The sequence below is a fragment of the Macaca nemestrina genome, chromosome 9 (genome assembly GCF_043159975.1).
Source record: "Macaca nemestrina isolate mMacNem1 chromosome 9, mMacNem.hap1, whole genome shotgun sequence".
NCBI classification, from domain to species: Eukaryota; Metazoa; Chordata; class Mammalia; order Primates; family Cercopithecidae; genus Macaca; species Macaca nemestrina.
Window position 1 is genome coordinate 9879430 of NC_092133.1, and position 22077 is coordinate 9901506.

The 22077-nt window shown below is 43.1% G+C and overlaps 1 protein-coding gene across 1 annotated transcript in view; it reads left to right on the forward strand.

The window, feature by feature from the left end:
* Positions 1 to 22077, forward strand: part of LOC105470066 (carboxypeptidase X, M14 family member 2) — a 145834-nt gene that overhangs the window by 33617 nt on the left and 90140 nt on the right. Inside the window, exon 4 of the mRNA XM_011721812.2 lies at positions 15009 to 15148. Within this exon, the coding sequence (XP_011720114.2) occupies positions 15009 to 15148 (140 nt within the window). The remainder of the gene's footprint in view (positions 1 to 15008; positions 15149 to 22077) is intronic.

Here is a 22077-nt window from a genome sequence, read left to right on the forward strand (position 1 = left end):
TATGAATGGTCTGTGGGACTGAGCACCAGCACCTGACCACAGAGTGCACTGTCACGGGTGAGTGTGGAGTCTATGAGTGGTCCGTGGGACCGAGCACCAGCACCTGACCACAGACACTGTCACAGGTGAGCGTGGAAGCTGCAGAGTCCTGTGCGTGGCGCCCTGTGCCTCCTGTTCCTCTGTGTCGGTGGGGCCTGTTCTGGTGCATTGCTCAGGTCCCTTCCCCATTTTGCCCCAGCCTTCAACTCAGCAGCTCAGCTGCCTTCCATTTGCTGACATCATCTGCCTCCCTGCTTGTTTCCTTTTCAGATCAAATCCTGTAATTACAGCTGTATTTAAACACTGTTTTGAGCAACTCAACGTGCCTTCTTAACTGTGCTAATGTGTTTTTAGAATTAATTTTTTTCAGTCTTGTGCTTCCAGACCTGTATAGATTTTGAATGGGCTGGCTGGTGAGCTGGGTTTTAGACTGGGAGCTTTTACTGGAATGGATTTGCCATGTTACCGCAGAAATACCTGTCTCTTTTTCCATCATTGTAAGCAGAAGACTGAAAGAGTACTTATAACTTAATACTTCCTTTTTTCCAAGTAGTATTTTACTTTTGTTAACTTAATAACATAAGGTTAGAGAAAAAAACCAACATTTACATTTTATCACTACATTGGGACAAGATAGACTTTCCAGGAATTCAAGGAAGACATCCAGTTCGGCAGGAGAGCAAAGGTTCGGCCCCTCACCTATGATTATTCTTCCTGTGGGCCCAGGACCCTTTTATACTAACTCATTTGCGAGGCTGTGATCTCATTTAGAAACAGTCACTGGTTTCTTCCATTCTTGGAGCAACTACAGACAGATTGGAAATTAACATCCTGAGTCTCCAAGAGAACATGTTGACAATGACCTCTAAAATCAAGCCCAGGGCCAGGCACGGTGGCTCATGCCTGTAACCCAAGTACTTTGGGAGGCTGAGGCGGGCAGATCACCTGAGATCGGGAATTTGAGACCAGCCTGGCTAACATGGCGAAACCCCGTCTCAACTAAAAATACGAAAATTAGCCGGGCATGGTGGTGCATGCCTGTAATCCCAGATATTTGGGAGGCTGAGGCAGGAGAATCACTTGAACCTGGGAGGTGGAGGTTGCAGTGAGCCAAGATCATGCCACTGCACTCCAGCCTGGGCGAGAGGATGAGACTCTGTCAAACAAAACAAAACAAAACAAAACAAAACAAAACAAAACAAAACAAAACAAAAACATGCTTAGATCCTTTGCCTGTAGTTAGTTAGTTAGTCTTAGGAAGTGACCCTGTATTCAGGTGGGTCATCTAATGGCAGCTCATCACCTGCCCCACCCCCAAAGAATCCTCCTTTGAGGACCCTAAGATATTTTCCCTGGGTCATAAACTAAGGAAGGGGGTTCAGGGACAGCAGCCCTGCCGAAGTGACTTATTGCACCACTCTTATTATTTTGGATATTTTCTTAGCTGGCAAGCCTTGAACAGATTGCAGTAGTAAGTACTGCCACATCAGAGGGCTGGCTTTCAACCTCATTCTCAAGAATTTAAATTACAGTAAGTCAGGATCTGATGTGTGATCAGAAGAAATGAAACACCAAGTATGTGGTTGGGACTCATGATGTCACCACAATTTCTGCCTATAACTGAGGATGTAAAAAAGTTGGTGCTCAGATCAGAGCTTGGAAGAAACAGCTGATGTTTTGAGGTCACAAGGAAAAGCATAGCACGCTGCCTACACAGCTCTGGGTGTCTTTGTGATAGTCTGGTCACAGTCGTTTGGCACTCTGTGGACCAGGTCTTGTCTCACCCACGTTAGAAATGACTGAGAGTTTGGTCCCCTAGAGAGAGAGGCTCACCTCTTGTAGCTCTTCCATGAGAAATGTCTGGCCATAATAATAGTGTCTGTCAGGGCCATTTCCCCAGCACCACTGGAAGGAATCATGAGTCCTCTCCTCAGTCATTTCCTTAAAAAAATTCTATGGAGCACCTTGATGCCAATATTAGAATCTAATTCCAGTGTTCGCATCCCCTTTTTACCTAAAATGAGGTGGGATACTTGGAAGCAGCCACTGCCCTTGGCTTCATATGTACCCCTGCACGAAGACATGAATGCAATTTTAGAACATTGAACCAACTGAGTTTTATCCTGTGTGACAGCTCATATTCCAGGGCACGTCCTGTACATGTCTCCCTGTACCTTTTGGCCCCAGTGCTCTTGGGGCCCGACTTTGACCAAAGGTGGAGGCCACATTTCTCCTGGCAGGAAGTCTATGGAGTACCTTGGGCAGCACGATTTTCCCAGATCTCACCCGTGCCCGACCTACACCGGCCCGTGGCTGGGCCCTGCACCTGTGTCTTTGACCCTAAGCCTATCTCTCCCTCCAGGCCTTCCCGATTTTCTGTTTTGCTTGTCTGTTTGTTTTTGTTTTTCCTGGTGTGCAAAACCTTGCTGTGACTCTCAAGTTCTTCTTGGGGGCCATATATGTGCTAAGTGCTACAGACGCAAAAATAATCACAGTAGACGTAGTTTCCGAGTCAAGGAATGTCATGTTTGTTCTGATAAAGGGATTTTGTTCTACATCTGGCTTCAAGCAAACAGTCTGGGAGACAGTGTTTGGATGCCAAAACCCTGGAATTTGGGGTATTTGGATTTTTATGGGAATAACAGGACTGAATATTTTAAATTGTGACTCCCTTGAAAAAATCAAAATGAGTATCTATTATGATGGTGATGCACTGTTTGTATTTCTCAAGAAGCTTACAGTATAGACACCAAGCAGGTAGAAGGGCAATGTGACCTCAAAGTAAAAAGGGTCCAAAACTACCAAAGCCTCCTTGACCCATGAACCACAGATTATTAAGGAACCACAGGGTTATCTGGTTCAGATATAGATTCTGTTCTGTTTGCTATGTGCATTTTTCTTTAATATGTTATTAAATTTCATATGTTGTGTCCTTGAAGCACTAACACAGAATGACCTACACATCTGATTGCCAGGGGACGTGCACATCCAGGAGACGGTCATCCTACCTGTGTACAGTGGGGCAGGTGCCCTGGGGAACCAGCCCCATGAGGCATCACTGGAGAAGGCACAGTGCAGTTATGACTCTGGAGCGGACACACAGGCTCTGGGGGTTGACTGTTGAACAAGCTGAGCCATCACGTGGGTGCTGGAGCTGGCAGGAAAGGAGCCCTGGGTTTATTTTCAGCCAGAAAACTGAGGTTAGGGTCTCAGGTCTGTACTTAGTAGCTGTGGGGTTAGGGCAGGTCACTTAGCTCCTGACTTCAGTTTCCTTATCTCTAAAACAAGTATACATATTTGTTATATAGCTAGCTCTAGGGCCACCCCTGCCTCCCAGCTTGTGCCTTATCTCCCTGACCACTGGCTTGAGTTTCCCCTAGGATCTCCCACGCCCACATCCAGGCAGGGCCCAGAACAGTCTGATTTGAGAGGCATCAGTAGTCACCTGTGTGTCCATTCAGCAGTCATAGCTGCTTCTCCAGTGATGCCTCATGGGGATGGTTCCGCAGGGCACCTGCCCCGCTACACACAGGTCAGATGACCATCTCCTGGACGGGCACGGTTGGGAATCAGGTATATAGGTCATTCTGTGTTAGTGCTTCAAGGACACAATAAACACTGTGTAAGCAGAAAAAGCCAGGATAGGGAGAGGGAGGAGAGGAAAAAGGAGAGGAGGAGGGAAGGAAAGAATAACAGAGCAGATTCTTTCTTTTTCTTTTCTTTTTTTTTTTTTTTTTTTTGAGACTGAGCCTAGCTCTGTTACCCAGGGTGGAGTGCAGTGGTGCAATCTCTGCTCATTGCAACCTCCAACTCCTGGGTTCAAGCGATTCTTGTGCCTCAGCCTCCTGAGTAGCTGGGATTACAGGCACGCGCCACCACACCCAGCTAATTTTTGTATGTTTAGTAGAGATGGGGTTTCTATGTTGGCCGGGCTGGTCTCGAACTCCTGACCTCAAATGATCCGTCCACCTTGGCCTGCCAAAGTGTTGGGATTACAGGCATGAGCCACTGTGCCTGGCCAGATTATTTCTTTTATTTATTCATTTTATTATAACAACAACACAAAAACACAACACACTCTGGAAACCTTTTATGTACTCAGCACTGTCCTAAGAACAGAGGAAACAACGATGAGCAAAAACAGAAGAGCCCTGAGCACTTAGCAAATATTTACTGGGGGTCTATGATGTGCTGGGCCCTGTTCTAGGTGCTGAGGATGCCTTCATGACCAAAATAAAGATTCTTGCCATCTTGAAGCTTGCGTTCCAGTGCAGGAGGCAAATCAAGGCAGGTGTATTAGTCCCTTCTCTCACTGCTATAAAGAAACAGCTGAGACTTGGTAATTCATAAAGAAAAGAGGTTTCATTGGCTCATGGTTCTGCAGGCTGTACAGGAAACAGAGTAGCTTCTGCTTCTGGGGAGGCCTCAGGAAACTTACAGTCATGGCAGAAGGTGACGGGGAGGCAGGCACTGCTTTCATGACCCTAGCAGGAGCAAAAGAGTGGGGAGGTGCCATACACATTTAAACAACCAGATCTCATGAGAACTCACTCACTATCCAACACAGTTCTAAGGGGGAGATCCACCCCCATGATCCAATCACCTCCCACCAGGCCCCACCTCCAACCCTGGGAATTACAATTTGATGTGAGATTTGGGCAGGGACCCAGATCCAAACCATATCAGCAGGAAATGTAACAAGTCGTAGTGTTTATTATTATAGTATGTTAGAAGGTGGCACATATTGTGGAGAAAAGGGAAACAAAACCAGTGGACAGCTGGTAGTGGTAGTCAGGGGGCAGGCTCTGGGGAGGTGGCAGCCGCTTTTCAAGAAGGGGATCAATGGGGAGCCAAGGGGGTGTGGGAAGAGCATTCCGGGCAGAGGGGATGGCTCCAGCAAAGGTCAGGGTTGGAAGCATGCTCAGCATAGCCAAGGGGCAGCAGGAGGCTGGAGTGAGCATCAGGGGAGGAGACATGCACCAGAGGTAGTAGGAGGCCTGCCGGCCCCCTGGAAGGACTTTGGCTTTTAACCATGAGCCAATTAGGGGAGCCCTGGAAAGTTCTGGACACAGGAATGACATGCTGTGGTTTACATGTGAAAGGGATCAACCTGGTCGCTGTGTTGACTTTCGGGGAGTAAGCATTGAAGCAGAGGCCTGTTAAGGGGGGTGACTTCAGGCCCTAGACAGGAGATGGTACTGTCTTGAGCCAAGATAGGAGTGATGGAGGAGGTCGGAAGTGGTTGGATTTAGGATATTTTGAAAGTAGGATTTTCTGTTACAGGGCAGATGAGGTTTGAATGAAGGATGCAAGAGAATAGAAGGGAGTTGGGCATGTTCCCTGTGCTTTTTAACCTGCAGCTCTGATAATCTAGTAATCTAATGGGGAGATGAAATTACTGAAAAAAATCCTACCCGTGAATGCATAATTACCATCTGTAATGAGTCCTGGGAAGGAGAGGAGCAGGTGCATTCATTCCCTGGGGCTGCCACGACAACGTTGTAAGCCCAGACAGGGCAACTGTAAACAACAAGCACTGATTCTCTCACAGTTCTGGAGGCTTGAAATCTGAAATCAAAGTGGCAGCAGGGCATCTCTCCTTCTGAAGTCTCTAGGAAAGGGTCCTTCCTTGCCCTTTCCAGTGTCTGGTGGCCTCAGGTGTTCTGTGGCATCCCTGGGCTGATAAATGCATCACCCCAGTCTCTGCCTCCCTGGTCCCTCAGCCTTCTCCCCATGAGCCTCTACATAATCTGCCCTCTGCCTGTGTGTCTCTGTGTTCAGATTTCCTCTTGTTTAAAGACACAGTCATGCTGGATATGCCCATCCTGCTCTAATCTGACTGCATCTTAACTTAGTGCATCTGTACCAGCCCTATTTTTTTTTTTTTTGAGATGGAGTCTCGATGTGTTGCCCAGGCTGGAGTGCAGTGGTGCGATCTTGACTCACTACAACCTCCACCTCCCGGATTCAAGCAATTCCCCTGCCTCAGCCACCCGAGTAGCTGGGACTACAGATGCATGCCACCATGCCCAGCTAATTTTTTGTATTTTTAGTAGAGACTGGGTTTCACTGTGTTAGCCAGGATGGTCTGGATCTCCTGATCTCGTGATCCGCCCGCCTCAGCCTCCCAAAATGCTAGGATTGAGACATAGCGCCTGGTCACCAGCCCTATTTCTAAATAAGGTAACATCCTGAGATTCCAGGAATTAGGGCATGAGCCTATTTTGGAGAAGGAGAAACACAATTCAATACTGTCGTTCTGTATGCCCAGTATACCTGCCTCAGGCTAGAACTTGGAGGACTTTCCTGAGGATGGAGTGAGTACTTGGGCTAAATGAAGAAGGATGATAAGTTGAGAGTTTATTGGACAAAGGTAGGCAGAGGGAGAGAAGAACATTCCAGGTCAAAGGGAAGAGTGTGTGCAAAGGCCCTGTGGTGGTAGGGAACATGGTATATTGGAAGGACTGAGACAAAGCTACCCTGTGGTTATGGTGCAATGTCATGGCCAACGGCCATGAGAAAATGAGCTTTCCACCATTAGCCGTCAAGTAAATACAAATCAAAGCCACAATGAGACAGGATACACAGGCACCAAAATGGCTTTGAAAAAAGGATAATATCAAGTGTTGGCAAAGATGTGGGGCAATGGAAACATTCATACAATGCTGAGAATGTAAAGTAGCACAGCCACTTGGAAACCTGTTTGGCAGTATATAGTCAGTTCTTATCTGGGGGATATGCTCCAAGACTCCCAGTGGATGCTTGAAACTGTGGGTAGTACCAAATGCTCTTAGATGCTAGGCATGGATTTCTTTTTTTTTCTCCACAATTTCACAGGTAGAAAATTCATTCTTACTGTAGATCTTAGCATCCTCAGCATACAGTTTTATTTCTTTTTAAAATTAAGTTGAGACCTTTCATCTTTTTCACTTAAAGGAAGCATTTTACTTGTCTCCTGGGCATATCTGAATTACCACTACCAATACCCTTGCATTGTGGGGCCATTATTAAGTAAAACAAAGGTGACTTCAACACAAGCACTGCAATACCAACTCTGATAACCAAGATGGCTGCTAAGTGACTACTGGGCAGCTAAAGTAGTTGGTGTGGATCGCCAAACAAAGGGAGGATTCACATCAAGTGGAATGGTGAGAAACGGTGTGAGATTTCATCACCCTACCCAGAATGGCACGCGGTTGATAAATTGGTTATTTCTGGAATTTCCCATTTAATATTTTCAGACTGTGGTTGACTTCAGATAATTGAAACTGTGGAAAGAGAAACCACAGATAACAGGAAACTATTGTATTTATTAAAGTTGAACATTCTCATGCACATTGACTTAACAAATTCACTCTCATGCCTAAATGGAAATGTGCTAACATGTGCACAAGAAGACATGAATAGGTGTGTTCATGGCAGTGTTATTTGTAACCCCCAAATAGAAATAATCCACATATATCATAAGTCATTTTTATGTACTACAGTGAAATACTATATGACAGTTAAAAGGACTAAATTACTGCTGCATGCAATTGTCTGGGTGAATCTCCCAGATATAATAAATATTGAGCAGAAGAAACCAGACACAAAGAGTAGTTACAGTAGATTTCATTTGTATAAAGTTTGAAAATAAGAAAACCAGCCAGAGAAGAAAGAAGTCAGAGCGGTGGTTGTGTCTGCGGGAAGTTAATGTCTGGGAAGGGACACAGGGAGCTTCTGGTGTGCTGCTCATGGTCTACATCTTGGTCTGGATGTGGTTATGTGGGTACATGCAGTTTGTAAAAATTGATTGAGCTGCACACTTGGGATTTGCACACTTTTCTATACCTATTTTTAAATTAATGAAAACTTTATGAAAAAGCTGCTCTACTAAAGAAGAGAGGTATATTTGATTTAGTCTTTTAAAAGTGAATGTTAGGCCAGGCATGGTGGCTCACGCCTGTAATCCCAGCAATTTGGGAGATCAAAGCAGGTGGATCACCTGAGGTCAGGAGTTCGAGACCAGCCTGACCAACATGGTGAAACCCTGTCTCCACTAAAACTACAAAAATTAGCCAGATATGGTGACTGGCACCTGTAATCCCAGCTAATGAATCCAGGAGGCCGAGGTTGCAGTGAGCCGAGATTGTGCCATTGCACTCCAGCCTGGGTAACAAGAGTGAAACTCCGTCTCAAATAAAAAAAAAAAAAAAAAAAAAAAAAAAAAAGAAGAGTGAATGTTAAGAATATAATAAATGAAATTAGGTGATAAAGGGGAAGGAGGAGAAGCAGCAGGAAGTAGAAATAATGATTTAATCACTGCCCATAGTAGGGAGTTAATGGGTACTTTCTAAGAAAATATAGAATTAAGTATGTTATGTAAAAGACATAGTTACTAAATCAACCACTAAAACAAAGGTACAGCTCATTAGCATTTTCAGAGGAAATATGCACTTAAAGCAAAAAAAAAAAAAAATCAATAGATAAAAATAAAACAAAGCCACAGGAAGCAATAAAAATAGAATATCTAAGAAACGCGGATGATTCATTCAGACAAAGGACATCTGTCAATGGGCTAAATGGACCTAACTCACCTATTAATAGAAGAAAACTGAAATTGTACCATAAAGCAAGTTTAATCACAGGTCACAGCAGGAACATACTAAACACAAAGGGAATCATACTTGTACCCCCAGTGGCTTCCATGTATTGACTGTATTTTCTGTGACAGGCGCTATATAAAATACCTGTAACTGTGACAGTGGTATTATCACATATTTTATTTCTATCCTCATTTTATAGACCAACTGACCTAATTGGGGGTATTTAAATAATAAGCTGTAGAATGAGGACTTGCACTTGGCCTGCATGGGTTTCTGAGCTGTGCTGCCTTCTTGGAGTGCACAGGAGAATATACACAATCTTTATGGGGTCACTGATAAGTGAATTAATAATTGTTTGAGAATTAAACTTGTTCCCTAGATATACAATGTTAATGGCTAAAGCATTTCACAGATTGTCGTTAAACTGAATTAGAATGTTGATGTGAAAACATTTGCCTGTTTCTTTTTCAGTTAGTATATTTCTTCATCTTTTCTTCTTTTAAATAGTTAATAAATGGTTTATGGTGTGTTGAATAGATTTTATTTTTAAATATTTTTAATTTTAAACTGTGGATGTTTACTAGTTTCCTTGGCCAATGCAAGGAAATAGTTAAGAAATTGGTTTTGGTTTTAAAAATTTCTTCAAAAACAATGAAGCAAAAACAGTGTTTCTGTGCAGCCTACTTTACTGATGATTAAGGCTGGAATTGGGACAAGGTGCATTGCCAATTTGCAGAAGGATCAGCTGATTGCACCTGGCAAGTTTTATGGGTTTATAGCCATGGTTTATTACAGAGGTTTATTGAAGACAGACATTCAGACCACATGATGGCCATTTTATGGCAGACTACTTACTTTACTAATCAGATGTCACAGCTAGCATTTTTTAGATAACCTCCCCCTGAAAAGGCATTAACTTGCTGATAATCTATAGTTTCAACTATTGCTTCTAAATTTTTTTTCTCAAAAATATTTAAAAATAACTATCCGTTTATCCTGTTTCTGTCCAAATAGCCCTGGGATACGTCTGCAGAGAGGCAGCTGTACGTCAATTATCCTGGAATTGCTAAATAGTTACATTCACTTGGATATGACTTTTTATTTGCTTCCAGATGTTTCTGTGTAGAGGCAGTCCATGATTATGAAATATGTACAGTGCAGATCAGTGACTCACTGCCGCAGAATGATTTTGATATTCACTGTTGTCTCTCTCAGAAAGCAAAGCACTTTGCATAATACCTAGCACGTAGTCAATGCTCTGTAGATACCTGAAAAATGAAAAATAAACAGTAGACATTGTATCAGTCACCCTCTATATCTATGTATCCCTTTCCTTTTGCTTTTTAAAATTAAAACTTGTTTTAATCAGTTTTATAACAGACATACTTCACATTGCACCCGGCCCCTGACTGCCATCAAGCACTGTGGATGGCACAGCTACTGGAAACTTTTTAATTGTCTCTTGGGGAATTGAAATCTTCAATTCTTTTTTTTTTTTTTGAGACAGTCTCACCCTGTAACCCGGGCTAGAGTGCAGTGGTGCCATCTCAGCTCACTGCAACCTCCGCCTCTCAGGTTCAAGCAATTCTCCTGCATCAGCCTCCTGAGTGGTTGGTATTACAGGTGCATACCACCACACCCGGCTAATTTTTTATATTTTTGGTAGAGATAGGGTTTCACCATGTTGGCCAGGCTGGTCTCAAACTCCTGACTTCTAGTGATCCACCCACCTTGGCCTCCCAAAGGGCTGGGATTACAGGCGTGAGCCACTGTGCCTGGCCTGAAATCTTCACATCTAAATAATATGCACATATTGATCTGTATCAATTTATAAATGTGGACTTGATCTTTTAGATCCCTATTCTGGAAGATGAGGCTATCACACATTTTTTTCACCCCTTTCCCCTCTTCCATCTTTCTGATAAAATTGTAGCTCAATTTTTGGGTAAATCTGTATCTAAGGTTTTCATTATTATGACTGAAAATTTTGCTTCCTACTTACTGAACCAAGAAATAATTTAATTCTGAGTCAGGAAATATTTACTTTATATCATTTCTTAACAACCTTTTGTTTTTCTGGACCTGCTTGTATTTTTAAGAACATATTCTTCCCCACACCCTGCAATAGGTCTGGATCTGAAAATAAAAAACAAAACAACCTTCAGTATCATTTTTTATGCAGCCACATCTGTTCAGTGGTTTTTAGTCCTGTTTTACGTTTTACGTTTCTGTTAGACACCCCTTCAGAAGCCATTTCACCTGCTGCATTTGAATGGGCTACTCTCTGGGTCTCCTACATGGCTACTGTCTTGGATCTTCACCATCATTCTGAGAATTCTCTGCTATGTTGGAACCCTTCATTTCTGGATCTGATATATTCCTCTCTGTAGTGTTCAGCCTCATTTTTTTGGAGTGCGTCCTCTAGTGCAGGGTCCCCAGTCCCCCGTCCACAGACCAGTACCAATCTGTGGCTGGTTAGGAACGGGGCATGCACAGCAAGAAGTGAGTGGCAGGCTGGAGAGCAAAACTTCGTTTGTATTTACAGCTACTCCCCATTGCTCAAATTATGGCCTGAGCTCCACCTCCTGTAAGATCAGCAGTGGCATTAGATGCTCAAAGGAGCGCAGACCCTATTGTGAACGTGCATGTAGGGGATCTGGGTTGTGCATTCCTTATGAGAATCTAATGCCTGATGATCTGTTACTGTCTCCCATCACCTCCAGTTGAAAATGTCTAGTTGCAGGAAAACGAGCTCAGGCTCCCATTGATTCTACATTATGGTAAGTTGTGTAATTTTATTTCATTATATATTACAATTTAATAATAATAAAAATAAAGTGCACAATACATATAATATGCTTAAATTATCCCAAAACCATCCCCCACCCCCAGTTGGTGGAAAAATTATCTTCCATGAAACCAGTTCCCTGTGCCGAAAAGGTTGGGGACTGCTGCTTTAATAGCTTCATAGAAATGGTATATGAAAAATAGATTTTTTGAGAATGTGTGAATCTGAAAATACCTTTATTTTATCATCATGATTGATAGTTTGGCTGAGTGTAAAAATTCTAGAATGAAAAATCTTTCCCTTTCAAACACTGAAAGCACTGTCCCTCCATTCTTCTAGCTTCAGATGCTGCTATTGAGAATTCTGATGTCATTCTCATTCCTCTTTGTTTCTTTGTATGTGTTCGTTTTACTGCTTGTTTCCTCTTTGGAAACTTTTAGAATCTTTTCTTTATTTCTGATGTTTTGAAGTTTTGAAGTGATATTCCTTGGTGTGTGTATTAGTTTTTATGTATACTAGATTCTTCGTGTTTCGGAGACTTAGCTGGAAAGTATAGTTTTTATTTGGTCGTTTTTTCCCCCCTAAAATCCTTTTGGATTTCTTCCTCTGCTTTTCTTACTTTTCTCCTGTTGTCTATTTTTGTGTTCTGTTTTACTTTTTGTGAGATTTCTTCAACTTTATCTTTTTAGCCTTTCTGTTTTAAAAATAGAAAACCTTTCTATTTTGAAAGTTGCTGACATTTTAAAAATTCCAACTTCCACATTCTTAATTTCTAAGAGCTCTTTCTTGTTCAGTGCTTTTTCCTTCTTTAGAGTATTCTGTTCTTGTTTCATGAAATCAAGACCTTTCTAGAAATATTAATTATAGATTTTTAAAGCCTTTTTTCTGTTCTCTATTACAGTTTGCTTGGTGTTCTATAGCTGGTTGGGGGAAGGAGCTGGAGCATCTCACTCTTTAGTGTGCTGATGCCCCCAGAAGTTACTGTTTTTATCCATCATGGCACCCTTGCCCTCCTCTGTGCCTAGTGTCCCCAGTCCAGAGTCTCTACAGTTTGCTTTCTTTTCAGAGAAAAATTTCAGGTCCTCTGTGGAGTGGGGGTGGAGATATGGGGGAATTAATTGTTTTTTTTTGTTGTTTTTTTTGTTTTCTTTGATACTGAGTCTTGCTCTGTCACCCAGGCTAGAGTGCAGTGGTGCAATCTTGGCTCACTGCAGCCTCTGCCCCGCTGGTTCAAGTGATTCTCCTGCCTCAGCCTCCTGAGCAGCTAGGATTACAGATGTGAGCCACTGCGCCCAGCCTAATTGTTTTTTTAATACACATTTTGAAGGAATTCCCTGTTGAGTCCTGCCTTAGCCTTACCTCCCAAAGATATCTTGAAACCCAGGTTCTCAGCTTTTCTAAGGTTCTGTGTGGCTTACTTCTTATTGTGCTGTTTTGACATTTGCACTTCCTTCTCTTGCTGAGTCATTTAGGATTCCTCCATCCGATTCTGTCTTCATATATTGTAATTTAGGGCTTTTGTATGTCTTCTGGTTTTATCAGAAATCGAAGTTGTATTTCTGTATCTTGCTTTCTTTCTTTGGGGTTGACTTTTGAGAGAAGAGCACAGAAAACTAACATGTTTATCATCTTGAAACAGAAAAATCCTATTAGATTGATCTTAGACAGTATCAGGTTTTCTCTTTGTTATGGATTTGATAATTCCCACATTTATCTTAAGCAAAATTGAGTCTGTTAGGTACATTGGTGTGCTTTCTTTAAGAAAAAAATGCATATAATTTAATTTCCTTTATAAAATTACATCACTTCTCCATTTTTTTGGTATTGTAGTAGAAAGATTCATTCCATGTTAGTGACGTTTTCAAGACTAGTGTACTCTTTAAAGAATCAAATCTTTTATTTCAACAGTTTTTAATTGAAATTTCTCCAAAATTTATCAGTGATTTCTCTACATTATTAAAGAGAAAGAGATGAATGCATTCTTCTCCTGGTTTCTCAGAGGCATCATCTGAATATCATTTATTGCACGATGGTATAATTTTGTAACATCTCAGGGGCTGGTACCTCCTCTTTCACTGAATTCTCCCAGGCACTTGCTTTTTAAATTCATAATCGATTTTGCAGAGGTGGCTGTCACTTCCCAATGAGTCATCTTTGGAAAGAGCTCTCCATTCCCCTGACACTGTGCTACATTTAATTGACTGTCCAGTGTGCTCAGAAAGAACTGAGATTGGCAGCAGAAGCAAAATATTCAGGCTGGCAAAACTAGGAGCCTTAAATTTAATTTCAAATCCTGGTCAGTAGACTTTGATGGACAGTTCCTTCCAGTTTCCATGATTCTATAGGGTACATGTCTCAGGCTATGTGGCAGTTCTATTCTTATCTGCTAAGCCTTAGATGTCTAACACTGTACTGTGGTTTTGTCCTGATACAACGCTTATGTTAGCTGGTGCAGTGATGGATAGAGTTTTGCTCAGTGCAATCTTTGGCCAAGTTGTTCACTCCTATAGCTGGACTCTTAATTGCACATTTCCATTGCCCATTCTAAGGCTGTCCCCAGAATTTGAGCTGAAAGTGCTCAGAGATAGGGAAGATGAGCTGGTTGATCATTTTTATCATTCAGACTTTTTTTTTTATCTGATCATAAGAAATAGCTTTGTGAAATAGCCATGGAAAAATAGAGTTAATAAACGAGGATGCTTCACTTGGTTCAAATGTCCTTTTTGGGAGGTGAGGAGTCAGTGAATTATCTCTTCACATGGTGATAATATAGAGAAAATTCCAGAGCAAAAACTTTACCTATCTTGGAAATTCAGATCAAAAGAATTTTTGAGCAAGGCATGGTGGTGTGTGCTTGTAGTCCCAGCTATTCAGAGGACCGAGGAGGGAGGATCATTTAAACCCAGGAGTTTGAGGCCAGCCTGGGCAACATAGCAAGGCTCCATCTCTGAAAAAACAAGAATTTTTGGTAGTAATAGCAACTGATACTGAACACATAAAATGACTTAAACACTAACAAACAAATGTTCACTGGATAAACTTACCCTTCAACGCCTAGTTCAAGTATCACCCTGGTCTTGGGGCTTTCTGTCTATGGGCGGCCCTACACTAAGTTAGGGATTCTGTCCTTAAATGCTCCCACAGCGGTTTGCTCATATTCCTGAAATAGCACCGGCCCCACTGTGTTCTAATTCATCTATTTTCACATCTTTCTTCCTGCTTAGATAGCGAGGTTCTGGGAGGGAACGATTCACCTTTGCATCCCCAGCACCTGGTGTGCGTGGGCTGCTGTGTGGGAGATGGTTTATGTGTGCTAGATGAATGAGTAGTAGGAGTACTCATTAAATTTCATCTTTCACACTGGGCAAAAAGAGGACATGGTGTATTGAAATATTTTCAACTTGTGGATACGAAGCATCTCCCTTTTATGATTTAGGGTAAGACATTCAGGGCACAATTATTTTTTTCTTTAACACCTTCCTCACTTTCTTCTCCTATCCTCCCTCCCTTCCTCTCAGTCTCAGGAAAAGGTGTGTCTTAATTTTCTTCAATTAAGAGTCTTTTTGAAGAACACCCCTTTCTTTCTTTCTTTCTAGGCGGGCATTAATGAAAATGATTTTTATGACGGAGCATGGTGCGCGGGAAGAAATGACCTCCAGCAGTGGATTGAAGTGGATGCCCGGCGCCTGACCAGATTCACTGGCGTCATCACTCAAGGGAGGAACTCCCTCTGGCTGTGAGTGTACCTGGACATGTGCTTTCTGGACCCTGTTTTGGGTCTCACTTTTGAGGGTCTGGATAGACACAGGGAAGTTGCAGAGAGGTGTTTGGTGATGGGCAGTAGAAGGGGAGAAAATTGGAATATGAACAGGAGGCCAGGCTCACTGTCGACACATTCTCCTGGAAGGAAGGTGCGTCTCAGAACGACACCCTCCCCCTGCACAGGAGTGGAAAGAAAGATCTGCCCCAGGTGGTTTAGGCAAGTGGCTGCTGTCTTGGCTCTGAGACGAGATATTGGTGTCCTGACTGGTGGCCAGGGCACAGCCCAAGGCAGGACCTCTGGACAAGCAGTGAGTACACAGTTCTGGAGTCGAGGGCATGAATTGTCCAGATCCTAGGGAGAAGGACTGGAAGTCTAGGTTCCTGACTGAAGGACCACCGGAGAAGTAGTGAAGGTCAAGGATGACACAGCTTGAGGCCTGCGAATGAGAAGGGGTTCCATTTCTCAGAATTTCACTCAGGACCAAGGCTGGGACAGTGACAAGTGTGACCTGATTGTAATCCCAAGAGAGATGGGTTGCAGCCCTTGAAAACCCCCTGTCTCATGACATATGCATACAGTGGAACATATTATTCAGCCTTAAAGAGGAAGGCATGCTGCCACATGCTACACGTGGGTACAGCTTGGGGTCGTTCTGCTGAGTGCAGTATGCCAGTCACAAAAGACAAACACTGCGTGATTCCACTTCCATGATGACCTAGAGCAGTCAGATGTATAGCGGCAGAAAGTAGAATGGTGTTGCCAGGGCTAGGAGGAACTGGGAATTGGGAGTTAATGTTGAAGAGGTACAGAGGTTCAGTATAGGTTGATGAAAAGTTCTGGAGATAGATGGTTGCAAATGTGAATGTACTTAATACCACAGAACTGTACAGTTAAAGATGGTTAAAATGATAAATTTTATGTAATGTTTATTTTACAATAAGCAAGCAAAAATACATGAACAAAATCACCCCGTCGACCTCGGCTCAGGGCTGGTTGTGGAGACCGAGGCAGAGCTGCATCTGTGAGGGATGTCGTGTGGCTCCAGCCATGTGGACGGTGGTCATGCAGAGCTTGGGGGCTTTGTGGAGGGGCGTAGTAGAGTCAGCAGGACCTCGGGTGCTTTCTGAACGTATACAAGAAATCTTCAAATTCTTCTAACATCTGCCTACATTGAGAAGCCAAGATCACAAATGTCCCACGTGTGAACATTAGGAAACTGTGATATTTGTGAGCTCAGATCCCTCCCGTCTGCAGTCCTCCCCAACGTTCCCATCTATACTGCACTCTGAAAGCTCATGTCTTACCATCTTTCAATATTTACTAGTTACTTGGCAATCAAATAAAATCAGAGTTTAATTTGCTGACTAGATTAATTTTAATTTCTGGAAGGTCAACATTAATAAATAAAGTGGGATAAGTGAGATGAAGCTGGCATCTGTGCTCACATTTAAACACCTGTCATTGTCCCTGCAAAGGGGACTTTCTTATGCAGTGACAATTGTCAGGCAGTGACTCATCATCTATTTTACTCTGAAAAATTTTTTTTTTACTGTAAAGACAATATTATAACATCCAGCAAAATTTTAAAACATTATGCATGATTCCGTGGTCCTTATGCTAACAGATTTTTTTCTCCCATATTGCAATCATGTTACATATCCAGTTATTTTATTTTTAACTTAAAGACATATCAGTAACATTTTTCATGCTGTTACTCAGGCTTTGTAATGATCATTTTTAATGGCCTGTAATTTACTCAGCCACACCTCCATCACCGTCTCAATTTTCTATTATCACATATCATGTTGTGAGAAAGCATTTTCGTACTTTTTCTTCATTAGAATTCTTTTCTGTGAATACATTTTCAGAGCTCGAATAATTTGTGCATTTTGACAACAGTTGGTTATGCATTTATGCCATTTTGTGTATTGCATTTTATTTGCCTTGCTTTTCAGTAGCGTTTGTGTATGTATTTGTTGATTTTTCCTCTGTGGCATGCGTTTTGCTTTTAGCAGTAGCTTATTCCCATAACAATTGTTTTCACTGTTGATATTCTGAAAGGCAAGAATTTATGGGGGCAGTTGGGTTGCTCAGGAAAAAATGGAAACTTAAAACAAAAGACTGTTTTGAGATTATCCATGGGGATTTTTGCCTTAATGTTTGCATGTTAAGCTGTCTGGCCACTGTCCTTAGAGACCCAGTAGTTGGGTTATTATTGGATTAGAAAATAAGTGAAAGGTAAGTATAAAGCTCACATTCCATTTCAGCTAGAAACACAAGAAGGTTTGGGGTAAGCAAGGAATTGCAGTGGAACAGTATCTTTCCTTGGCTCAAACAGTACAGGAACATCTCACAGGGAAGGCAAGGGATAGAATTACTTTAAGAGTTTGTTTTTTTAAATGTATTTCAAGCCAAATTATTCTCCAGGAACAATGAAAAGAAACCTGATGAGTTTTGGTTTGTCTTATCTCTTGGAATAGTACTATCTCCAGTGAGAACTGAAGAGGAAATGGGATTAGGATACATCTTGGTATCTGAGCCTTTTTCTATCTCAGTATGTCCAGAAAACATGTCAAAAATGAGTATCATTCAATACTAACAGCGAGGAAGGCAATAGTCATCTCCCTTTCTCTCTTGGCATGACCCATCCCCACACTGCTCCCAGTACAGACGGCTATGGTACCATTTTTAATATTTCTATTGATTGGTTTTCATGTTTCTTCCCACTAGTCTGTGATTCCCTTGATGGCAGATCCATGTCTTGGCAGTCTTTATTCCTGGGACCTTACCCAGGACCAGGCGCCTATTAGATGCACAAGAAATAACTCTTTAATGAATGGGTATCAATATGAAGTAAAGAGTCGACAAAGACTCATTCACATGGAATGGTAATGAGCTAACTGATCTATGACGATACATGGATGAGCATTTATTTATATTATACATGTAAGGGGGGAATGTGGAGGGGTTCGGGAAGAGAAGGTTGAGAAGCCACAGGTGTGTGGAGCTGGACAGCTCCTGTAGAGCGGCCGACACGTCAGGGCTTTCGGCCCTTGCTGGTTTCGAGATTTCTCTTCTGTGACCCTCAGTTTCCCGTTCTCTAAAAATGAGATAACTACTCTCTATCTCATAAAGATGTGGTGAGAGTAAAGTTAAATTACGATGTTTTAAATGAGCCAGCACATAATAAGTGCACAGTAAGTGGTAGCTGTTCCTGCCACACGTCTTTGGGTTTATCTGTAACCGCAGTTTTCAAGCTTTATTTTTAGGTATAGATTCTTCTGTCAAATAAAATCTTTCTTGGAAATATTTAGAAAATATAGACAGAGAAAGCTGCTTTGCATGAATCTGAGGATTTGGGGACAGTCACCTGCCTGGTCCTCCCCTCTTCTTCCTCACAGGAACACCTCAGAGGACAAATTGGTGGAAGTATCTGTGTGTAGGAGCCTAGTAAATAGCTCGAGGGGGGTCTGCGCAGGTTACTGTCCTGCACACTCCCCCGGTGCCCATTGTCACTTCCCAGGTCCTGCAGGGTCGCAGGCAGAAGTGGAATTCACACCAAGACAAGCCATGGCAGAGCTGGAATTAGAGTTTGAGTTTTCTAGTTAAGTGTGCGGAGCGTACCCTCATCTCACAGCGTGTTGCATTTTGGTTGGTAATGTTTCAGAAATGGAAAGGGAGGAACTTGCCAGCCTGGTAGATTTTTCCAAATGGATGTTGCTATTCAGAGTGACTTCTAGCTGGCTATTGAAATACAGAAAGACTTGACTAGCAGTTGGAGTTACAATATACACTTAAGAAATAAACTTTTCCTTTATAGGACGTTTATAGTTGGATTTTATTTTATTTTATTTTTTAGATAGAGTCTTGCTTTGTCACCCAGGCTGGAGTGCAGAGGTGTGATCTCAACTCACTGCAGCCTCCACTTCCCAGGCTCAAGTGTTAATACTCAGCTTCTTGAGTAGCTGGGATTACAGGCACCTGTCACTGTGCCCAGCTAATTTTTGTATTTTTAGTAGAGACGGGGTTTCACCATGTTGGTCAGGTGGTCGTGAACTCCTGGCCTCAGGTAATACTCCCACCTCGGCCTCCCAAAGTGCCTGGATTGCAGGCATGAGCCACCATGCCTTGCCCTATAGTTGGAATTTTAAAATGAACATTCATGATCTTATTTGTTTCTGATACTCTCTGGATGTCTATTAATTCATTCCTATGATGTTTATCAAGTGCTCTACAATAAGCACTAGGGATATAAAAGTGGGCAAGAAATGGCCCTGCCTGCAGGGAGCTTTCAATCTATTGGAAGAGTCCGATACCTTCATGGGTCTACTAGACTCAGCAAGGCGCATCCCATGGTAAATGGGCACAGGGGAGCTGCTGTGAGACCTGGGAGACAAATGGAAGAGATGAAAAGGTGAAATCACGAGGCTCAGCCACTGCGGTCCTGACGCGAGCTCATAACCAACTTGATGATAAGTTCTACAACCGCAGTTTTATTAGTTTTCCAAATAATTCATGCTATTTGAAAGTAATACAATAACTTATACAAATATAAATTATTCAATATCATTAAAAATATAAATTATTCAATATCATTAAAACAATCTGGTTGTTTTAATGATATTGAATAATTTATATTTTTCACAATTATGAAGTATCCTTCCCTACTGCATTATAATTTTGTGCAGTGTTAGTATACTAATGAAAAGCAATCTTTTATTTCCCTAATGACAGAAAGTATATTAGATATATGAGTGTTAACAGTTATAACCAATGTGATGATTGAAAAGTTAATTATTCTGCTTGAGGTGAATAGATGGCTCTAATGATTTGGAATAAATACAGGCAGTTGGAAGGAGCCAAATCTTTTCAATTTTAGCTCTTTAATTGACAAAATGATTCTGTGTATATCTTGAAGTCTGTGCATTTGTCCTTTAAGTGGGGCAAAAATTTGATGAATGAGTTTGTGAGGTGAGGGCTGAGGATGGTTAGCTGGTAGGCTGACTTTGTAAGAAGGAGTTAGGCTAATGAGAGGAAGATGGATGGAACTTCTGCTGTGAGCTAGGCTCTGTGCCTGAGAGCGCAAGGACAGGGAGGCTCAGCCCTGAGCCCTGAGACGCTCGCTTTCTGTTTGGCAACAGAAAGTCTTAGCAGGAGTTCCACATTCGGCTTTTCTTTGGAGAGTTCTGATGGTGAAGGGAAGGAGTGGGTAAGTTGCCAACATCAGACGGAAGACCAGGACAAGAAAGGCGAATTTCCCTCCTTGCTTCTTGGGAATCTGGCTGTTTCTCGGCTGGACAGAAGATCCAGGTGGAGGGAAAGTCAGTGGGGAATGGCTGATGGGGCAGGTCCCTGAGGAGCTGACTCTGGGGCAGGGACTCACCTGGAAAGGAGTAGGGTGTCCTTTACCCTGAGATCTCTCCTGCAGGGAAGATCCAGGTGAAGGGAAAGTTGGTGGGGGGTGGCTGATGGGGCAGGTCCCTGAGGGGCTGACACTGGGGCAGGGACTCACCTGGAAAGGAGGAGGTTCTCCTGTACCCTGAGATAGTGAAGGTGAGGAGCAGTGCTGAGGGGTGTTCCGAGCCTTCACCCTAGAGGGTTTCCCATTCTTGGTGAAGTAGGAGGTGGGGTCCTCTGCGGACAGCGAGTGTGGCAGGATTTGGGGCTGGAAACTCAGAGTAAGATCTGCAGTGAGATAAAGGACAGGGAGCATCTTCCTCCAGTTGCAGAGAGGGCTCTGTGGGCATTGGAGATGTGGAATTGTCACTGTCCTTTTGGGCACGCTTGGTGGTAGTTTACTAGGGGCAGTGGAGTTGGTGGCAGTTGCAGCTGGAGGAGATCAGGAACGAGGGCAGTGTGGCACTGGTGGCACCAACTGTGTCAGGAATGAGGGCCTGTGAGACTCAGGGCTGGTGGGGTGGGAATTCAAGCTAGAGGGCTGATTCCCTGGAGGTGCAGGGCAGGTTCAGGAGCCCCTGTGGGAGATGGGGCTTCAGATGTGACGGAGGATTGGCAGGGGAAGACAGTGACCCTACCTGAGGACCCCATGGGGCAGTGGAGTTGATGACTGGGGTCAGGATGCAAGGGGCTGAGATGGAGCCAAGGGGGGTTTCCAAAGGAGCAGACTTCTGGGAATCTTGAGGCTTGAGGACTGGCTACTCAGCACCATCCCTGTTGGGGGGATCTCCAGGGGACACTGGACCCTGCAAGGATCGGGAGAGGAGATGAGGAGGCAGCTGAAGTGACAGTGGGGTCTCTAGCAGAAGCGGAAAGGGAGGTGAGAAGGGTAGAGACAAATACAGAAGCAGCTGGAGGACCTTGGTCCAGGGCGTGGGGGAGCCCGAGCTTCCCCAAACACCTCCTTTGGTCGAGGTTCCCATTTTCACAGCAGGAAGCATTCAGCAAGGTTCACCCTTTCTCTTCCACTGGATCCAGCTTTCTGCTCCCCTGAGGCATCATCCCGGCCTCTGTGTCCCCTTGTTCCTCCCAAGAGACCTGGGCCCACGTGGCAGCAGCCTGCCACAGTGCAGAGAGAAGGTGCAGGGCCAGGCCAGGAGCTCAGAAGCAGAGTGCAAAGTGAGGCCAGCACTTCATAAATCATTCACCCGTCTTCTCGGGAGAGAGGGTGTGTGTGTTTGCAGAATGTGTCACGCTGTGTCTCCTCGCTTAAGGGTGAAATGAAATGTTTGGCATCTATGGGGGGCTGGGGAGAGAGAAGTTTCCAAACTCCTTTCTAACGTCTTTGAAAACTGTCATTTTCTGAACCATAGTGTTTAGCATGAAATAGAAGTGTTTTAATGAAAACATCTCTAAGTTCAAGTAGAAGGCCGGGCATGCAATCATTTCTGCATTTTATGTTAAATTTCAGCAATGCAGGGATAGTTACTTGAAATTAAATAAAG